General features: G+C 42.0%; 1 protein-coding gene across 2 annotated transcripts in view; it reads right to left on the reverse strand.

Moving 5' to 3' along the window:
- Positions 1 to 8: 8 nt before the first annotated feature.
- LOC121433280 (integral membrane protein GPR155-like) overlaps positions 9 to 19128 on the reverse strand; it is a 39452-nt gene continuing 20332 nt past the window's right edge. Inside the window, exons 9-17 of one of the 2 annotated variants that reach the window (XM_041631646.1) lie at positions 16857 to 16941; positions 16676 to 16766; positions 15254 to 15464; positions 11153 to 11257; positions 10085 to 10221; positions 8356 to 8451; positions 6151 to 6215; positions 4800 to 4937; positions 9 to 2309 (exon numbers count right to left, since the gene is read on the reverse strand). In XM_041631646.1, the coding sequence (XP_041487580.1) occupies positions 2009 to 2309; positions 4800 to 4937; positions 6151 to 6215; positions 8356 to 8451; positions 10085 to 10221; positions 11153 to 11257; positions 15254 to 15464; positions 16676 to 16766; positions 16857 to 16941 (1229 nt within the window). In that variant the 3' untranslated portion in view covers positions 9 to 2008. The other variant, XM_041631647.1, reaches the window with a different exon arrangement.

Raw genomic sequence — 19128 nt, forward strand, 5'->3', positions numbered from 1 at the left:
GTTGACAGTGCCAGTTAAAATAAGTATTTTATTGAGAAACGTGCTGTCAGTGAGAAGGGAACATACAAATATGTTCATCTAATAAAATTAGCTTATCCTTAATCCTAGGATTAGTCCTGGAAACATCCCTTGAAGGCCTCCGTCATCTGAAACAGCAAATCACTCTGACCTATGGTTTTCTTTTAGAACCTCCCATAGAAAATAATGTTTCAGATCCCACCATCTGCAAACAAAGGAGCAGACTTAATGCGGTTCGCTCACAAACAAAACAGACTCCTGCACTTGGATTCGCGTTGCTTGCAGGTGTGTGGATTCTGTCTGGTGTCACAAGAGGCTGCTGGAGCAGATGTTTCCACACACTCCTAGGCGTGGGGAGTGACAGTTGGCCGTGTCTTTTATCCCCCTAAGTTTTAGAGTGATGTTTTTCTGCCTAAAACATCCTATTTCCATGATCATAACATAACTAAGTATCATTTCTTTTTAAATACAGTAGGCTTCCATGCAAGTTTTTTTTTTTTAATTATGCATTTGCTACATTAAAAGGGTCAGGGCACTAACCCCATAAATAATTTTCTAGGTGGCTCTTGTATATGAAACACTATGAGATAAATAACGTTTAAAATAAGTTAAACCATCACTGCTATCTATTAATCAAGTAGTTGTTCAAAGACTGTGCAAATTATCTGAAGGTAAAGCTTTATCTGAAGGTGTTATGTTCTGGCATGGGGACCCTGGAGGAGTGTGTCTCCTGAGAGAAGAGGTGTTGAAATGGGATTTGCCCTTCTAAGGGTGAAGAGACCAGAGCCCTTCCCTCTCGTGGGTGCGGCACCGGTGATCTGTGAACCTGAACCAAGGCCTTACCGGATGCTGAGTGTGCTGCCTTGATCTAGCACTTACTCTTACTACTTACTTCCTCTTGCCTGTGGGCTATCTCACTGTAAGGAAGACTTCCTCTTGCCTGTGGGCTATCTCATTCATGTCATTTTTTTAAAAAAGGCCTTAGTGGACTAAGCAACACCTGGTATTTTTAGACAGGGACACATTAAAGACTAAAGGTAAGATGCTAGAATTTTAAATTTCTGACTACACTTTTTCAGTTCAGGGAATAAAACGGATTTTCCTTCTACAACAGGATACTCTGAAAGTCCCAGAAGTAGTATGCATTATGGCAATACTTTTGATAACATTTAAATCAAAATGCTCAAATTGCTTAAAACTTTAGCTTGAAAGATTATAGAGATAATATTAATGTTCTTACTCTTCTCTTATTGGCACACATTAGTACTTTAGATAAAAGACAAGAAAAGGCAAAGCTTTAAAATTGGTATTTTATCAAAACTAAATTTAAAAATTACTTTAAAAAATAGTAGGATTAGCCAGGCATGGTGCACACACCAAGAGGCCCTGAACTCAGGAGGCAGAGGCAGGAAGATCAGGAGTTCAAAGCCATCCTTGGTGACGTAGGGAATTTGAGGCCAGCCTGACTTCATGAGGTCTTATCTTAAAATCAAAACAGTAGTTTTAAGTTCCAAATGGGTAGTATTTGTCAAAGAAGTGGAAAGAAAAATAAAAGCTCTTACTAGAACAAATAAAAATCTGTTTGGGGGAAGTGTTATCGATAAATGTAAAGTTGTCTTAAGGTTCATTTTTAGAGCAGCAAACCTGCCAAATTTGGCAATTTAAAAATAACAGCCAGTTGAATACTGACTTTGAAATTATAGCGAACATTTGCAGAAGAAGATTTTAAAGTGTTGGAACAGTGGTGCCTATAGCGACCATCACACCTATCATCAGAACGACTGACTCCAGGCTTTCTCTGGCCGGTTTCCTATGTGCTTTTCCCAGCACACGAGGCCACAGCATGTCAGGACAGGGTAGGAATGCATTTGCCACGCACAGGAGAGACGACAGAGGCTCAGAAAGGTAACCTGTCCCAGATCCCACAGCGAAAAGTCCCAGGTGTGAGACTAGAGGGTACGAGTCCAAGTGGGGTTCTTGCCTTTGTAATTTAAGTCTTAGGGGAAAGTGAAGCTGGAGATGAGTGGCAGATTTCTTTATAGCTTTCCTGTCGGGGGGTGCTTACGGCCACAGCAGGAGGACTCTGTTCAGGACTCTTCTGAAGAAATCGGTAAAACAAATACTCATCGCGGAACTCATATTCTTTGGTGATGTGTTGGATGACGCCCCCCTGCACCAGTCTGTCTCCGTAGATCACAGCCTCACCGCGGTCAGAGGCAAGGCCCACTTCAATTAGCCAGTTCACCAGGTCACAGCCACAGAAGGTCCCGGCAGAGGACTTTGCACCACACCTGTGTGTCAAAGGAATGATTCAGCCGTATGTTCTGTGACTCTGGTATCAGCGCTGCGCGACGGAAGACGAGCAAAGGAAAACCAAAAGGAAGTGAGGACGGACAGCAATGACAGGAGCATGACAGAAACGGAAGTGTTCTAAACGCTACAGAGCGGCTACTCTTCCTGGCCCTGGTGAAAGATAAAATAAGCCAGTAATGCTTGTGAAAACAAACACCTCTTACAATGACACAGATAAGTATATGGCCTGAGAGAAGTTCTTTCTGGAGGGGGAGCATGTGTGTGTGTGTGGCTCGTCCCTGTGTTTATGCATGTTTGAATGTACTGTGTGGGGGACGCATATATGCGGAAGCCTGAATTTGACTGGGTGGCTTTGATTCCTCCTTATTTTATTTATGCAGGCAGGGTCTCTTACTGAACCTGGAGCTCACCCAGTCCAGCTGGTTAGTTTGCCAGTGGCCCCAGACTGATCCCCTGCCGCTGTCTACCTACTGTTGGGATTACAGGCAGGGCCACCGCACAGGCCGCCACTCCTGCCCAGCTTCTATGTGGACTCTGGGGATCCCAGATCCAGTCTTCGTGCTTGTGAGATAAGCACATTATCTACTGAGCCATATTCCTAGCCCCTCAAACAAAAGTTTGCCTGTTTTTTGTGAGAACTTTAATTTTCAAGAATATAAACAGCTATGTAAGGTATGTGGATACTATATTGAGCGGTGTACAGTAAAACAACTTTTGACAATAGTCTTAAAATTTTTTTCTATGTGTATGGAGGTTTCACCTGTATTTAGCACACACACACACAGACACACAGGCATGCACACATGCGCACAGTCATAAGATAATAAAAATCAAGCTTCTTTAGGAAGCGTGCTTTGATTTTTATTTGCTTCTGGACTGTTTAATATTTGTCTTCCTAATGCAAATGTGGATTGCTTAAGTATGAGCAGATAAGGAGAAAGAAATGCAAAACAAGAGAACCAATTACATGAATTACGAACATTTTCCTACAAATGTGCACTAGACAGCAAGAAGTTCCACAAGCGTCAATCAAGCTGTGAAGTCTAGAGTGCTTGACAACAGGAAGTAGGGGGTGAAGAACAAGATGAAATGACAAATAGATATCAAAGACTTTAAAGCATTTTACCCGTACATACAAAGTTTCACATGTAAGAATGAGGAAAAAGTTAATAACAGAATTTTTCTCAAATATCTAAACTATCAATGTTGGAGTCACTGTCTGGGTCTTTTTAATGCAGAGGTGTACTTTCTGTCCCAGGCACTAGCTGGAGGTGTCTGTTTCTCGACTGCGGTGACCAGGCAGCTGTCACAGAGCCTATGCGATAGAACAGCGTGTCAGAGAATGTGACTGGGACAGGCTGCAGATCCTGGAAAGGAGCAGGAATCAGCTGCTTCCTACCAGCTGGTGCCCATTCAGCCATCTGGGACCTGGTAGCTCAGCAAATGCTAGGAGTTCTGCTTCCTGGCAGTTGGCAAGCACAGTAACCTGGCAGATCCTGTGAGTTTTCTTATAAGAAAGTTTTAGAGCAATGTTAAACTGTTCAGACTATCCGCAGTATCCTGAAGCTGTGCTCAGCCTTCCAAGGTAGAAAAGTCACTTTTCTCCAGTTTATCATTGTAAGTGAGTGGGCAAGGCTCATCACAGACACTGGGCCGTCAAAGTAAGCTCTTTCCTCTACGGTTTATTATTTTACGTATGTGAGTGTTTTGTCTACATGTATGTCTGTGCACCATGTGTGTGCCTGGTGCCCAAAGAGGCCGGAAGAAGGAGTCAGATCCCCTGAAACTGGAGTGACAGAAGGGTCCTGAGCCACCACTGGATGCTGAGGACTGAGCTGGGTCACTGAAAGGACAAGGGCTTTCAACTGCTGAGCCAGGTTGAACAGGGTGGCACAGTGCTTAGAAACGAGCCGTCCTGAATACTAACCTCCACACTTTTAGACATGCACCTGAAGGTACTAGGTTCCTGATTTTTTGCTTTGTTTTACTTCCTCTTTCACGACAACTAAAACTATCAGCGCTGTTACATTTGATTATTCATAGTTTATCGTTTCCAGCTGCAGCATATTCTGGACCTTCGGGATTAGGGGACTAAATAAAATGCCACAAAATAGCGACAGGACTGGAGGTGAAGTAAATATCAGAGAATAAATTAAGAGGCAGGAATTTCACTTCATTCTCTTGACAGCATCGTTAGCAATATGAAGTGACATTAGCACTAGGAGATGAGAATAGAAAATCCCTTCTAAATCTAGCGTTTTCCACTGCGCTATGAGAGGCACCATAGAAGAGAATGTTCATCCTCTACCACACCGGAGAAGCTACCCGACATGAAACATAAAAATAAAAATGATATGCCATTTTTATATCTTATTCCTTACACTATAAACTCACCCACAACAATTAGCTTGTGAGACCCTGATGTTAACAACCTGTTGTCTACACTTCTGAAGCCTGCACCGGCTTACCTTCTCTCTCTGACGATGTTTCGGATGCACAGGTCACGGTGGTAATGGACGAACTGCTGACAGGTCATTTTGATTTCTTCAGAAACAGGGGACTCCCTGTTTTCTGCTGCTTCCTTATTGGTCCACAGGAATTCAAGCCTGAAAAGCAAAATTTAAGCAGGCTGTTTCTTAGGGAAAGAAAACAAGCGTGAGAAGATCCAACCTGTCTCACCAAGGGGCGATTCCAAACCAGTCACCAAAGCTCTGCTATCAACACCCAGATGGCATTCATCTCTGCACCAGAAATGCCCTTGTCCTGCATCTGCTCTTTGAGCAGGCTGGGGTGAGGAGTGACCCACTTCATACTCTCTTCAGACGTGTTTGTCCCACTTCAGTTTCTCCTAAGACATTTGTTCTGTGTTTGACCTTTTGAAGCACAGATAACTTAGAAACCAAGCCGGATGTCTCAGACTGCCTCAGAAACTAAAACCAAAACTAAATGAACCAAGGTAACTTATGGAGTACGCATTTTATTGTACCATTTCCAACATTAGTAGCACAGAAACAAATGCCAGGATTTGGGGTATAAAGAATCCGTTCTGTCTATCCAGGCAATACAGCTGTTGACAATTGACTTGGCCGGCATTATGAAGCTGACAACTAAGGTCAGTGGCTTTTCTGTTATACTTTTCTTTTAGAAATGATTATGACCCTTAGCAATGACATCTTAATGACGACAATGATGGTGGTGATGGAGAACGGGCAGACCCTGTTGACTGGCGCTCTTTACAGAGCAGGTAGGTTGGATCCCTTTAGCACTGCTAGCATCTATGAATTTTCCCAAGAGCACATGAAGAACAAACATTTCCCCTGCCTCTCTTCCCACCCTCTGTTGAAACTTTTACCTTGTTATTCTTCACAAAGAAACCTTGATCTTAGTTAAGAGAAACCTTCCTGGAAGCTGACAAAACCCCCAAAGTTGAGAGAATCCTTGAATTCTCTGTAAACTCTCAGATTTAAAAAAAGAGAAAGCCCACTGTCAAGGACAAAAACAGTCAGACGTAGACTCTGGCGGAGAGCACACCACCTACTACTCCCCTGCCAAGTTTCCTTTAACTGTGTGTAGTTAATAGCGCAGGTAAAAGTTAGTGCCCATCAGTTCTTATTAAAATACAAATTACATCGCTGGATTTGTAATACTTCTAATACTTTCTCTGCAATTATTTGCAACAAACATGTGATTCCACAGATTACCTTTGTGTGGTATTAGTGGTTTCTTAGCAGATATAAAAGTATAAAGGTATCGATATTTTAATAGAATGACCTTGTCATCACCTTTAGGTACATAGTATTATTTCAAAACTGAATTTACCTTCTTTTGAAAGGTAGGATGATTAAATGTTTATCCAACCCAAAGATTCCGAAGGAAATAAATCCCTAGGGGAGAAAACAGTCATTCTGTTTGAATTCAACCACAAAACCTTAAGACAGAAATGAAGACATTTAGTGCACGGGGAAGCAGCTGATAGTGATTAGAGCAACATTTTAAATTCTGCATACAAAGCAGACTTAAGTTCAGTGCCTGCAGGCACACCTGACACCCTGCTTGTTGCCTCTTCCCAATCATTCTGTCCTAGTAATTATGATAGGTGCTAAAAGCCGGTGCTGAAGTACTGCATTTGCATGACAGCTCCCTGAAGCTACATGTTTTGGTTTCCCCCTTTCTGAAAAGAAAATCTCTCCATGTGTGCCTAACTACTTATTATTTTTCCGTTGAAACTTCATAAATTTAACTAACAAGGGCTGTAATATCTAATTGTAATACAGTTAGTATTATGTTGTAGATAGAAAAGGTCCCCAAAGACTTATGCATTGCAAGCATGGGCTTTCAGGCACTGTTACAGGTAGGCCCAGAGGTGGGGTGGACACAGCAGCCTTCTGGAAAAGCTGAGCGTGGTCCCAGCACACATGCTGAGTGTGACTGAGTTCTGGAGGATCTGACGCCCTCTTCCAGCCTCCACAGGGCACTGCACTCACGTGAACACACCCCATCTCCCCCAGACACGCTGTATGACAGACATACACGTAATTAGAACATTTTAAACACAAAATATTACATGAAGGACTTGATTGTCTTAAGCTACAGAGTGTCAGAAGGGAGCATCTCACCACATCAAGTCCTGAAAGGGAAACAGGACTGGAATGAGACTCTGTCTCCTGCCTTTGAGCCACTTGAGACAGAAGCTGTGTAGGCAGAGTGTGGAGCACATTCCTGCCATAGTTCTGGAAAAAGCCCTGTGCAACGGAGCCTGCTTGGTTCCCGTCCTAGAGTGGCTCAGTCTGGAGTGGGCTTTCTGAGTGCAAAATGCTGAGGGGGGCTGTGGATTTACAGCCCAGAATTCCATGGTTGGATAATGTCAGCTCTTAAATAGTATCACAAAGTGAGACTGGTATCAGATGGCTCTAGGCGCCCATGTTTGTCCCTAATGGACGATTACATAATGTGTTTCTTAATACTTTGCTGGTTTTCTTCCAATAACAATGTCAAAACAAACAGGAAACTCTTCGAGTGGAAGGCAAAACCACGTAGGAGCAGAAACTCACAAAGCTCTAACTACCTAATATGGCAAAATATTTCAAATTTAATAGGTGATGATTTCCAACACAGGCATTTTTCAAATTGACATTCAGTTTATGCACGAATATTCTCTAATCAAAAAGTAAGGGTTTGAGTTGGGGATGAAGTTCAGTGTAGTTACATGCGCCACATGTAACTGGTTCGCCTAGCATGTATAAGAGAAAATTCAATCTCCAGCACCTTCAAAAGGAAGTGGTAAGCAAAGCGGGTAGATGAAAAGATGAAATTTTTTTTTGCAGATATTTGCCAGAATTTAAAATGTTATTTTTCCTTAAATAGTCCTTTTTTTGTTCCAGTGCTAGGGATTAAACCCAGAGCCTTCAAGATGCCAGACATTAAATATCAATTTTAATAGTAAGCTGAGAGGGAAATGATAGTATCTATTGTATAGGCATTTTAGTGTTTACGTGAGATAATGAACATAAAATCCTTAACAAGGGTTGGTACATGGTAGATACTAGAGGAAGGCTACTACTGTGCCTGCTAAAATGTATTTATTTTGTCACATGATTTTTGAAATACTGATTTAAGTGCCTGCCATCCCAAAAGCAGGCAATGTTTAGTACTGTAGTGGCCAAACTCAAAGGCTCAGAGAAGCCTGCTATTTTCCAAGTGAGTTATGAAGATTATGAGAAGTTTAAGAAGAATTTGGGGACATCTTGTTCCTACTTAAATCATTATTCTTCATCTCAATGCCAAAGCAAAAAAAAAAAAAGTCTTTGGTATTTCTGATTGAAACACTCAGCGTACATTCTGATGACTTCAACCAATATCCTAATTCATCTCTACTGGGAGACAGGCGGCAGCTGTCAGCTGTCATACACACCAGCAGCTGATAAACAAATGGAACCCTTTGGATAGAAAAGAAAACAACGTCTGCATCCCCCCATCCACTCACCCAAGAAAACAGAGCCCCCTCAGTGCTCAGTAAATAAATACCTGGCCGAAGTTAAACACGGCACAGAAAAACTGCAGTTCAATATAGAGCCGCCCCGTCTCGTGGTTGAACAGCCACCACAAACAGCTAGAGAGATTCTGTAAAGGGAAGAGACAGGTACTTCAAAATTAAGCATGAGAATCATTTCTCTCCATCCAGCACACGCTATGATAACTTCTCTAGCTGATAATTAGGGGAAAAAAGATTAAAGGAGAAAAACACGGAGAGAATCTACACTTGTCTTTCCAACAAGAGGTTTCCACCTCTCCTCTTGACAGATGCCATTCAAACTGTCTATTCTGAACAAATCCACAGCAGGAAGACAGGAGCCATAATACAGGAGCTTACATAATGTATCAGGACTGCCGACTAGCCTACACAGCATGGATTTTAAAATTAGCTTGACACAATAAAACAATTATATCACTAAGCAGCAGTTCTTGGCAGCAGGTCTTATTTTTCGACTTTTGCTCTTGGATGGCCATTAAATGTTGCGAGCATCCAAGTGCACAAAGACCGCAGAGGCTGTTGGCCCCTCTCCCATCTCTAGGGAGGCACACTTGAACCATCTTAGGGATTAAGTGGAACAACTGATAACACACAAATGAGGGCAACAAATAAAAGCCCTTCTGTAGTTAAAGAAATGTACACAGAAAAGTATTGAGCTTATAAATCATAACACTGGGAATCCTTCAATACTGAATCGCAGCCGGAGGCCTCTATGAATATATGAATACACATGACTCCTTTGGGAAAGGATCAGTAGAGTGCACCTGTGTCACCGAAATGCTTCTAGACTTTGGTGCGGACTGCTCAACTTTGGGAATCTACCAGTAGAAAAGACAATGCCTGGAAGTGTTTATCAGGGCATTTTGAAAAATTATGAACAATTCATAAGGAAGTGCTCTTCGTTCTTTATTGAATAAATTATGATGTTGCTTTTCTGTGGTTACTGGAAGGTAATTTAAAACAATGGCTTTGAACACTTCAGTCAAGTAGCCTCGTTAGACAGGGGTGAAAAAAAAGCAACATCGAAGCCTGGGTGTTTTCCTGTGTATGTGTTTGCCTGGTGCCCACAGAGGCCAGGAGAGGGCGTCAGATCCCCGGTGGTTGGAGCTGCTGAGCAGCTTTTGTCCTTTACAAGGGCAGCAAGTGCTCTTAACTGCTGAGCCATCTCTCTAGCCCCGGGAAATTATTTTTAAAAGTTTATTTGAAAAATATCTTTAGAGAGATAATTTAACTATCTGTCCACTTTCAGGAGTAAGTGGTCTTGTATACATCATGGAAATACTTTGTTCTGACAAACTCCAGATTCAAGAGCACAAAAGTCTATACGGGGAACAGACCAGAGAACAGACCGTCTGGGCGATTGGGCAACAGAGCGAGCGACTCATTCCTTGTCCCTCATCCTTGTGCCTCAAACATCGAGCTAAATTTTTTTTTTTTTTTTTTTTTTGGTTTTTCGATACAGGGTTTCTCTGTGGTTTTGGAGCCTGTCCTGGAACTAGCTCTTGTAGACCAGGCTGGTCTCGAACTCACAGAGATCCGCCTGCCTCTGCCTCCCGAGTGCTGGGATTAAAGGCGTGCGCCACCACCGCCCAGCAATCGGGCTAAATGTTAAAATTCAAATGACCTAGCCACCATACTTCTGCAAAGTAGCAATGAGGTTCCTTTGAGAGAAGGCAAATATTTAAAGAAACAAGCCCAGCCAGAAGCAGAAGAAGCCGTTACAGCAAACAGGCCGATGATGAGAAGCAAACACAGCAGGACATGACGAGTCAGTTGTGGGTCTCCAGTCTGCAGGTACCGCTCCTCCTCCTGGGCTAGGATGCAGCTCTGGGAGTCACAGCGACTCACACAGTGGTCCGCTGCAAAACAGTGAGCACAGGTGTAATTATTCCATGGTGACGTCCCAGGAGCGACAGCACAGAAGCTCGCTCGGTTAAGACGCGGGATCGAACTGTCAGCGACCCTGGAGAAGGCCCTCACGTTATGTTGGAGAGTCTCTCTGAGGATGCAGAAGCAGCGTGTGGCAGTTCCTACCACACACTTAACAAGGGTTTCCGTCTACAAAATTTATGTTATATAATAAATAATGACATAATCTAGACATACTTCATATAGTTTACATATACTTTTAAAGGCTGAACTAATAAAGTTTTATCTGTGCTAAAGCCACAAAGACTCTATTGTGTCCTAGTCTGACAAAGCATGAAATAAATGTCCTATTACCTCTTACATTTCATGAAAGAGCTCAACTAATTAATTAGTCCTGATTCTAGAGAACAAAGCTAGGGGGAACAGTCTCAGCTTTTAGAAGAAGAAAAAAGGCCAAAGTTCAGTGTTTCATGAATTTCCCACTTCAATTAACCTTTGTTTTTTATTTTGAAAAGTATTCAGGATTGAACCTAGCGTTTCATGATGTTGGGCAAGTACCACCGAGCTATACCCTCAGGCATGTGGGTTAAATTTATTGGGAAATCTATTTTAATACTATCTTTAAGAATTTTATTTTATTTTATTTTTTTTTTTTTTTGATTTTTCGAGACAGGGTTTCTCTGTGGTTTTGGAGCCTGTCCTGGAACTAGCTCTTGTAGACCAGGCTGGTCTCGAACTCACAGAGATCCGCCTGCCTCTGCCTCCCGAGTGCTGGGATTAAAGGCGTGCGCCACCACCGCCCGGCTAAGAATTTTATTTTTTAAACGAGTGTTCTATTTCTATCATCATGATCTTATTATCACTTTCTCCCGTCTTATTGGAAACATATTCTCAAGCCATGTATAGTCCCAGGGCACTTACTTTTCTCGAAGGAAGAAGGCATAGGCCCACTGGCACTTGTGTCTGTTACTGGCTCTATTGATGGACAGCGTAAGTCTCCATTTCCCAAGGAGCAAGAGCAGCAACCTAGACAGAGGAAACAGTCTATGAAGGTAGAGCCCAACCACAGAAGAAACGCACAAGTTCAAACGATGCCAACAATGCCCGAGCCACTCAGGATGTCTCCGTGAAAACGTTTTCTGTCCGGGCCCGTATCTACGTGTGCCTATACAGCGGTGAGCAGTAAACGGGGTCAGACAAGTGATCAGCTCCCTTAGAGTCCCCTCACTCGATGAGACAGGGAGAAATGTGGCCTACATGAGCCCGCTTGCCTGTGACTTGGACTAGCTAGCTGCCTGCCCTAGCTATTGGACAACAGGCATCCCCTTCTTCCCGGAAGCCCCGTCTGGACACGGCTACAGAATCCTCTTCTAGGCTCATCTCAGCAGTCCCTTCTTCCAAGCCCTTCTATCTCACAAGTCTGGAAGATTTGGCTGAAGCAGCTCTACCTTTTTCTTTACAAGCACACACGGCTGAGCCTCCAGCTGGTTTATAGGCAGGATGCTCTATTCAAGCCACAGTGAGCCAGGCTGCATAGCTGTAATTTTCCTCTGTGCTGTTTATTTATATATTTGTTTATTTAAATGTTTATTTCCTCGGGTAACTGCACACAGTGACCTTTAAATATTTTTTACAGTTATATAGGCATGGGACTTCCTGATATGGATTGCAAAATGAATAGAAGAATAACTTCAGTGATAAACTATTAAAATGTACATGCTAGGATATGAGTAATACTTAGACTTAACCTCTCCTTGATAATGTACTTAAGTTCTTAGGTAATATTCTTAAAAATGAAAGGATTTCAAAGTACAAAAGCTATTATCTATAAACCATTACAAATGTCTTTTTAATTTTAAGGTAATAATGCCATCTCAAGGTTAAAAACAGAACCACAGAATAACAGAAAATAAATTATCTTGTCTAGTTCTCTTCAGAAATATGAAAATTTAAATAATAAAATTACATAAAAAGACATAAAAATTAAGGAACCATGAGAGGCCAGAACATTCAAATAACATAGTTCCCGGGAATGAGCACCTGCATGCGCACGGATGTGCATACAAATAAGCAGTTATGGCCTCTGGGAAAAATTACTTGGCAGTTTCTTCCTCAAACATAAGGGTTCATCAGTGATTGTCAGCTTTCTCTTTATTAGACAAACATTTTTTGTTAAACAAACTGTTTTTATTTATTTTCAAGATTATTTGTTTGGTGTTTCGAGACAGGGTTTCTCTGTAGCTTTGGTGCCTGTCCTGGAATTAGCTCTTGTACACCAGGCTGGCCTCCAACTCACAGAGATCCGCCTGCCTCTGCCTCCAGAGTGCTGGGATTAAAAGCATGCACCACAACCGCCTGGCTGGTTTATTTATTTTTAAGATTTATATATTTCTGTTTTGTGTACACGAGTGTTTTACCTACATGTGTGTATGTGCACCATGTGTGTGCCTGGTGCTCAAGGGGGCATCTGATCCCCTGGACCTGGAATGTGAGCCACAATGTGGGCACTGGGAACTGAATCTAGGCCCACTGCGAGAGTAATAAGTGTTCTTAACTACTGAGCCATCTCTCCAGCCATATTAGCTGAACTCTTGACCACATAATAAAATGTGATCCGAATTTCACAGTATTTATAACACAAAAGTCCTAGACCTCTAACAAATGTGCAACAAGGGGCAGAGGTAGAGTAACTATGTTGAGTTACCAAACTAGAGAAGAGGCCAGAATGGCCATCTGAGGTGTCATGTACTTTCACTTCTAGTAAAGCAGAAGAAAGCAGGATTTAGGAGAGAAATGTAACCAGACCTTTTTCCTTCGCAACATGTGTAAACAGGGACTTAAGTATTTCACTCAAGCACTCTCTGTGATAGTATCAGAGAATCATGGCACTCATCCAACTATATTCCATATAAAAATAATATTACTAAGTATGTAAGATAAGTCTGATACCTCACTAGGAACTAAGGCTAAAAGACAAATCAGAAATGGTATTTACAGGCTTCTGGGCCAAATGAACAACAACAGTTATCAAAAAGCGAGTTGAGGGAAGAGGCTGTGGATACAGTGCAAGGGGAGAGCTCTCCCCGAGCGTTCAAGAGGCCCTGGGTTCAATTTCGGCCTCACAAAAACAAAACAAAACAAAACAAAACAAAACAAAAAACAGCAGTGAAATTAGGGTTGTAAAAAAGGAGACAAAAGCATAAATACTTCGGGTTTCTTGTGGACAAAGCAGAGAGCTGTCCTGTTGATAACATTGATTCAAACTAGCTTTCTTGCTGTGGATAGTATCAAGAGGGATTAAAGCCTATGGCTCAGTTTTTTGCTGTTTCTAAGAGTCAGGTGAAAGGTGAATGCGGAAGTCTCCCAAGGGTCTCACGTCCCTTGCTCGGTGCTTCCTAGAGAGGCTACCCTTGTAGCAGCCATTTAAACATTCAGGGAGGAAGGCAGGGCAGGCTGCCTGCCGGTGGTGATCTCCCGCGGCTGCCGCAAAGCAGACTGGTTTACAGTATAACTGCAGTATAGCAGACAGTGAGGAAGGGAGGAGGGCAGGTGGGATCTGAGACCTATCCTGGGCTTGTGGAAAGCAGAGTCTAATATTTTAGCAAAGGCATTGCTGAACTTCAATTTTAAAAGGAACACGGTCAAGAAACTTGAAAGAATAAAATTCTGATGATGTCATCACAAATTGGCAGCAAGCCCACGTTGAAGGGCTTGGCAGCAAAAGCAGAAGAGAGGTGGGATGGTATGCATGCCAGTCTGGGGCAAGGCATGGAGAGTCTGGTAGTGTAGGCAGGAAGAGGCGGAAGAACGGGGGTGAAGCAGGAACCATCCGGCATTAGAGGGACTTGAGAGTCTTGGCCTGTACTGCAGCAGGAACCTGATGCGGTCAGCTCCCTGGGGAGAGTTAATTGAGCCATTTCACATAAGCTCGACCGGATGCTGAGGTGATTGGAAGCTGATGACCTACAAGCTGTAAGATGAAATAACCAAGCATTTTTCATAAAAGCCATTTGGGCTCTGTGGCAATGATTCAGCCCTGCCATTCCAGGACGAACACAGCCACTGATGACACGTATGTGAATGGTTGTAGCTGTGATCTACAACACTGTGCATGGGAAATTCAAGTTTCACAGAACTTTAAAATCATTTTTTTTAAAAAGCCACTTAACTTCAATCTTCTAAAAACATAAAAAATAAAAGATCTGAACTGAGAAACTGTACACAAATCAGGTATTAAGTCTGACTAGACTTGTGGGCTATAGTTTGTAGACGGATAAGTTCTATGATTTAACCTTAAACTCAGTTAGGTCTCTCCTTAAAATTTATCTTATTGATGGCCCTTGCCCGATGAAATGCTGCCAAAGCAGGAAATACAAGTGTTTAGTTTCTGAGGATGGACCTTCCTTCCCTTTGGCTTCTTCCAAAATTCTCAGGTCAAAGCTGGGGACGTACAGAATGTGTGTGAGGTTTTGGGTTCAATCCCCAGCACTGAAAACTGGCATAGTGGCTCATGAGGCTGAGGCAGGAGGACCAACAGTGTGAGGCCAGCCTTGGATACAGAGTAAGACCCTGTTTCAAAACAGCCAAGCAAACAGCCAACTAACCAGCTTCTCTTGGAAGTCTCAGAAGTCAGCAAAACATTAACCTCAGATTGATGGATGAAGTGCTTAGGAGAATGAAGTTCTAATGAGTTAATCAAGTTGTTCGATTGACAAATGCCTATAGTATTCAGAGTGGCGTAGTGAATTTACATTGAACAAAAACATCTAGAATACAAGTGACAGTTTTTGCTTGTTTGTTTGTTTTAAAGTATATGTAGGGAGGTTGGACAGTGGAGGCGCAGGCCTTTAATCCCAGCACTCAGGAGGCAGAGGCAGGCAGATCTCTGTGAGTTCGAGGACAGCCTGGTCTACAAAGCGAGTTCCAGGACAGCACAGGGCTACAGTGAAACCCTGTCTTGAAAAATCAAAAATAAAATCACACACACACACACACACACACACACACACACACACACCTTACTTGTTTCTGGGAGAGAAGCTGGGAAGAGTTCTGGCTCATTTGTTGGTGCTGGGCTCTCCTCAAATGCAGTGCTTCTAGGCTCTGCTGGCTTGTGGTCCTGAGATTGGCCGAAACCTTCATAGTGACCAGCTTGGGTGGTACGGTTCATGCACATGAGTGACACACCAGCTATCAGAATGCTGCAGAACAGGGTGACCGCTGTGGTGATCATCTGCCAGCGACAGAAACAGATATCAGGAGAGATGGCTCAGCGGTTAAGAGCACTGACTGTTCTTCCAGAGGACCTGGGTTCAATTCCCAGCACCCACATGGCTCACACCTGCCTGTAATTAGTTCCAGGAGATCTGACATACTCACACAGACATATATGCAGGCAAAACACCAATGTATATAAAAATAAGTCATTTTTAAAAAAATTAAAGACCACTTTCTTGATAGCATATATGTCCGTATAGCTTTAAACACTGCAGAACAATGTTTCTTCAAAATGGGTAGGCGTATTGATTTATTTGTAAAGAAATCATGGTTTGTCTTTAATCACACAAGTTTCTTGTATGTTTCATGTACAGCAAGTGGTTTCCTTAAGTTATTTTAAATGCTGCATGTAATTCAACCATCCTTCAGCAAATGTAGACTTTCTTACAGTAATGATTATAAAAATTATAGCTGATATTTATGAGCACCAACTGGATGTATTTGTACAAGCCCTTTTATATATAATCTTATTTATTTTCATAAAACTGAATTAAGTTTAAAATTACAAAACAAAAGGTAAAAATTTAAAAATCTTTGGTGAAAGTGGATCCTACCCCTGAAGAATCCAGCAAGTCCCACAGGCCTCCTGGTCTATAGCTTTGCAAGTCTACTTTGCTTAGATATATTTTACTCTGGAATTCGTACTTCCCATAAGAGTAACATATTTGACATTTACTATTACTGCTAAGTTGTTTACTTTTTTCCCTTCAGTAGAGAAAACATAGTTTATGAATATATCTTCAATAAAATCAATTAAGGAGGCCGGAGATATCACTTTCTGCTCCTACAGAGGTCCTGACTTGGTTGGATTCCTAGATCCCCCAGGCCAGCTCAGAACAGTCTGTAACTCCAGTTCCAGGGATCCAACTCCCTCTGCTGGCCCCCACAGATCTGCAAACACATTGTATGTCTGTACCTTCAGGCAAAACACTCATAACAAAATAAAATTAAATAAATCTTTAAAAAAGCAAAATAAAAATTAATTTATAAGTATTTAAAAATCTTCAGCTAAAAACATTCGTATCATGAGGTGCCATTAGGTGTTAAAATCACCAAAGTTGTATACAGTAAATGAAAATATATTTAAATTTAACTTTAGTATAAGAATATCAAGGTGCATCAACTAACAAGACATTCTCAAGAAGGGAACTGCCAATAACTTCCCACCTGCTCTTTTCCATAAAAGAAGGCGGAGTCAATGCTGTCTCCATTGTGTTTCCCAGTTATCAGAAGCACACCAACAAGGAGGGCAGGGATTCTGCAGCAAATGCCATCATGAAAGAAAGCGTCAGTGACCAGCAGTAGCTGTGTGTGGAAACCCGCAAGCCAACAGGAAAAGGCCACTCACCCCCAGCCGGATATTATGATGAGTCCCACAGGGATCTGCATGCTCTCCCGCTTTTTTAAAAGAAACAAAGAAACCGCTAGAAGGCCTAGAAACAAGAAACGGGGTTTATAAAAGAGTTGGTTACTCTTGACATTGGACAGGAGTTGCAGCACTTTCTCCAACACCAGCTTGTTTTGGTACCCTAGTGGTCCAGGTTTCGCTTTGCTTTGTGACTCTTTCCGTATCAGGACCCCGATCCCTGTCCTCCGCTTCCCAAGTCCTGGGGTGACATGTGTGCACCACCTTGCTAGTTGTTTTTTTTTTTTTTTTTTTTTGTTTAATAGTTGTCTGGCTTTAGCTCCAAATTTTCCTCCTTATAAACAATTGTTGTTTGAAACAATTTTTTCTAAATTAAAAATCACTTTGTTTTCCTTCCTAGACTCATTTGTTTATTCAAATCTTATTTTCCTGGAGGATTTCTTTTCAAAAGCCTTAGCGGGTTTTTTTCTTAATTTTTATTTTTATTTTTTTTCATTTATGTGATTAGAATTAAGTAGAGTTGGAAAAGTTAACTGCATATAGAACGTTTCTGAGACTGACTCCATTTTGTTGGTGCTAAGAAGCATATATATTTCTCAGGTTAGCTTTGGAAAATGCCCCAAAATGTAGGACTCACGCCTCATAGAAAACTGACCCAAACGTAACACAAGTGTGGTACAAACCTTATACAGATGTAAGTAGTTCAAGGGTTTTGTTGTTATTTTTGTTTGGTTTGTCTTTGAGATTGGGTTGCTACATAGCCCAGCTGTCCTTAAACCTCAATCCTCCTGCCTCAGCCTTCTGATTGCTGGAATGAGACAGGTGCCACGACATCCAGCTTGTTTTCAAGTTCTTGAGCCTTTCCTTATGCCTGATGCGGTTACTCACACCTGTGGCAGTTAATAAACTCCACAGGACTACAGGCTCTGAGTACCGCAGGTGGGAGGAACCACTATTTCAGATTAACACTAGAATTCCATAGGTAAGGAAGAAACAGGGACAGGGACGGAGTGGTGGAGAGACCCAGCCTTCTGAGGAGCATAAGGAGAAGTCCTGAAACTGTTCTGGGGTTCCTACAATGTATTTTTAGAACCTGGAAATAGTATAAGGAATTTCCAGTCTCTTTGGCATATTTTCCATGATAATCACTGTGTCCACCTTATAATTAAGCGGAACTTAGGTTTCAGTTTATATAGTAAGTTTGGGCCAAGTGAAGGCCACATAATGTTACAGCTTACTGCCAAATGAAGACTCCACAGGGGCTTGAAGAAAGAAAGGCAATGAGATAAAGCAGATCATAACCCTGTGTGTGAGCAACTGAAGATGACCTAAGAGGACAGGGAGTGGAGTTCCAGTTTACACTGCAAGCTGTGAACTATGTTAGCAAACTAAGATCCTTCCCTCTAATTAACACTTTCAGTCAGAACGGACAGAAACGGACACGGATAATTAACACTTTAAACTAGAATTAACATAAACAGATACTGAGTCCTTGAGAAGGGTTTGGTACTCTGAAATTCTTATTCCCCTCGCTCTGAAATTCTGATTCCCCTTGCTCCGGGAAGAGCCAGAGCGGTGAGGTAACAGCTGGGACTATCTGCTTATGCTGATTCCGCTCTTGCTTTCACAATTTGCAAAGTGAAATATTTAAACTGGACCAGGAAAAAGGCAGAGAAATGGACGATTTACACAATCAATGTACATTTGAAATTGTTTGATTAGCACGTGAAGCTTGGGGCTTCCCTGGTATTGGATTTAGCGGACGTGTTAAAAAGAAATTGATTTTAAAGGAAAAGCAAAGCAAGTGGTTGTGAAACAGGACAGACATGGTGAAGGCGGTTTGTAAACCAACCTGAAAATGACCGAACATGAGATTGTAAAATACACCGAATGGATCTGTAAATTTTTCTTTTGGGTTGTAAGCCTAGCCTTTGGCAACTGAACCGCAAATTCGTGCTATATTTATAATGATCTGATGATCACAGGGCACCTTTATTGTACAGGGAATTCTTTAGATAGGTCTCAGCATATATGTTTGATGGTTTTGGAGATGGTCCGGGCTTTCTGACAGACTGGTCTGTTTGCTACTCTTTACTCCCATTGTAAATCCCATCTCAATGAACTTAGGTACCAGACATCAGTTTGGGCCACCTATATTTGGGATTACAGTCTCTTGGTTCTTTTAGTTTGACATCTCATGACAAGGCTCATGCTATGACAGGTATGCTTGCCTCACAGAAGCACAACCAATCTC

The sequence above is a fragment of the Microtus oregoni genome, unplaced genomic scaffold, assembly GCF_018167655.1.
Source record: "Microtus oregoni isolate MIOR12 unplaced genomic scaffold, Mior012 000037F_ref0000500, whole genome shotgun sequence".
NCBI lineage: Eukaryota > Metazoa > Chordata > Mammalia > Rodentia > Cricetidae > Microtus > Microtus oregoni.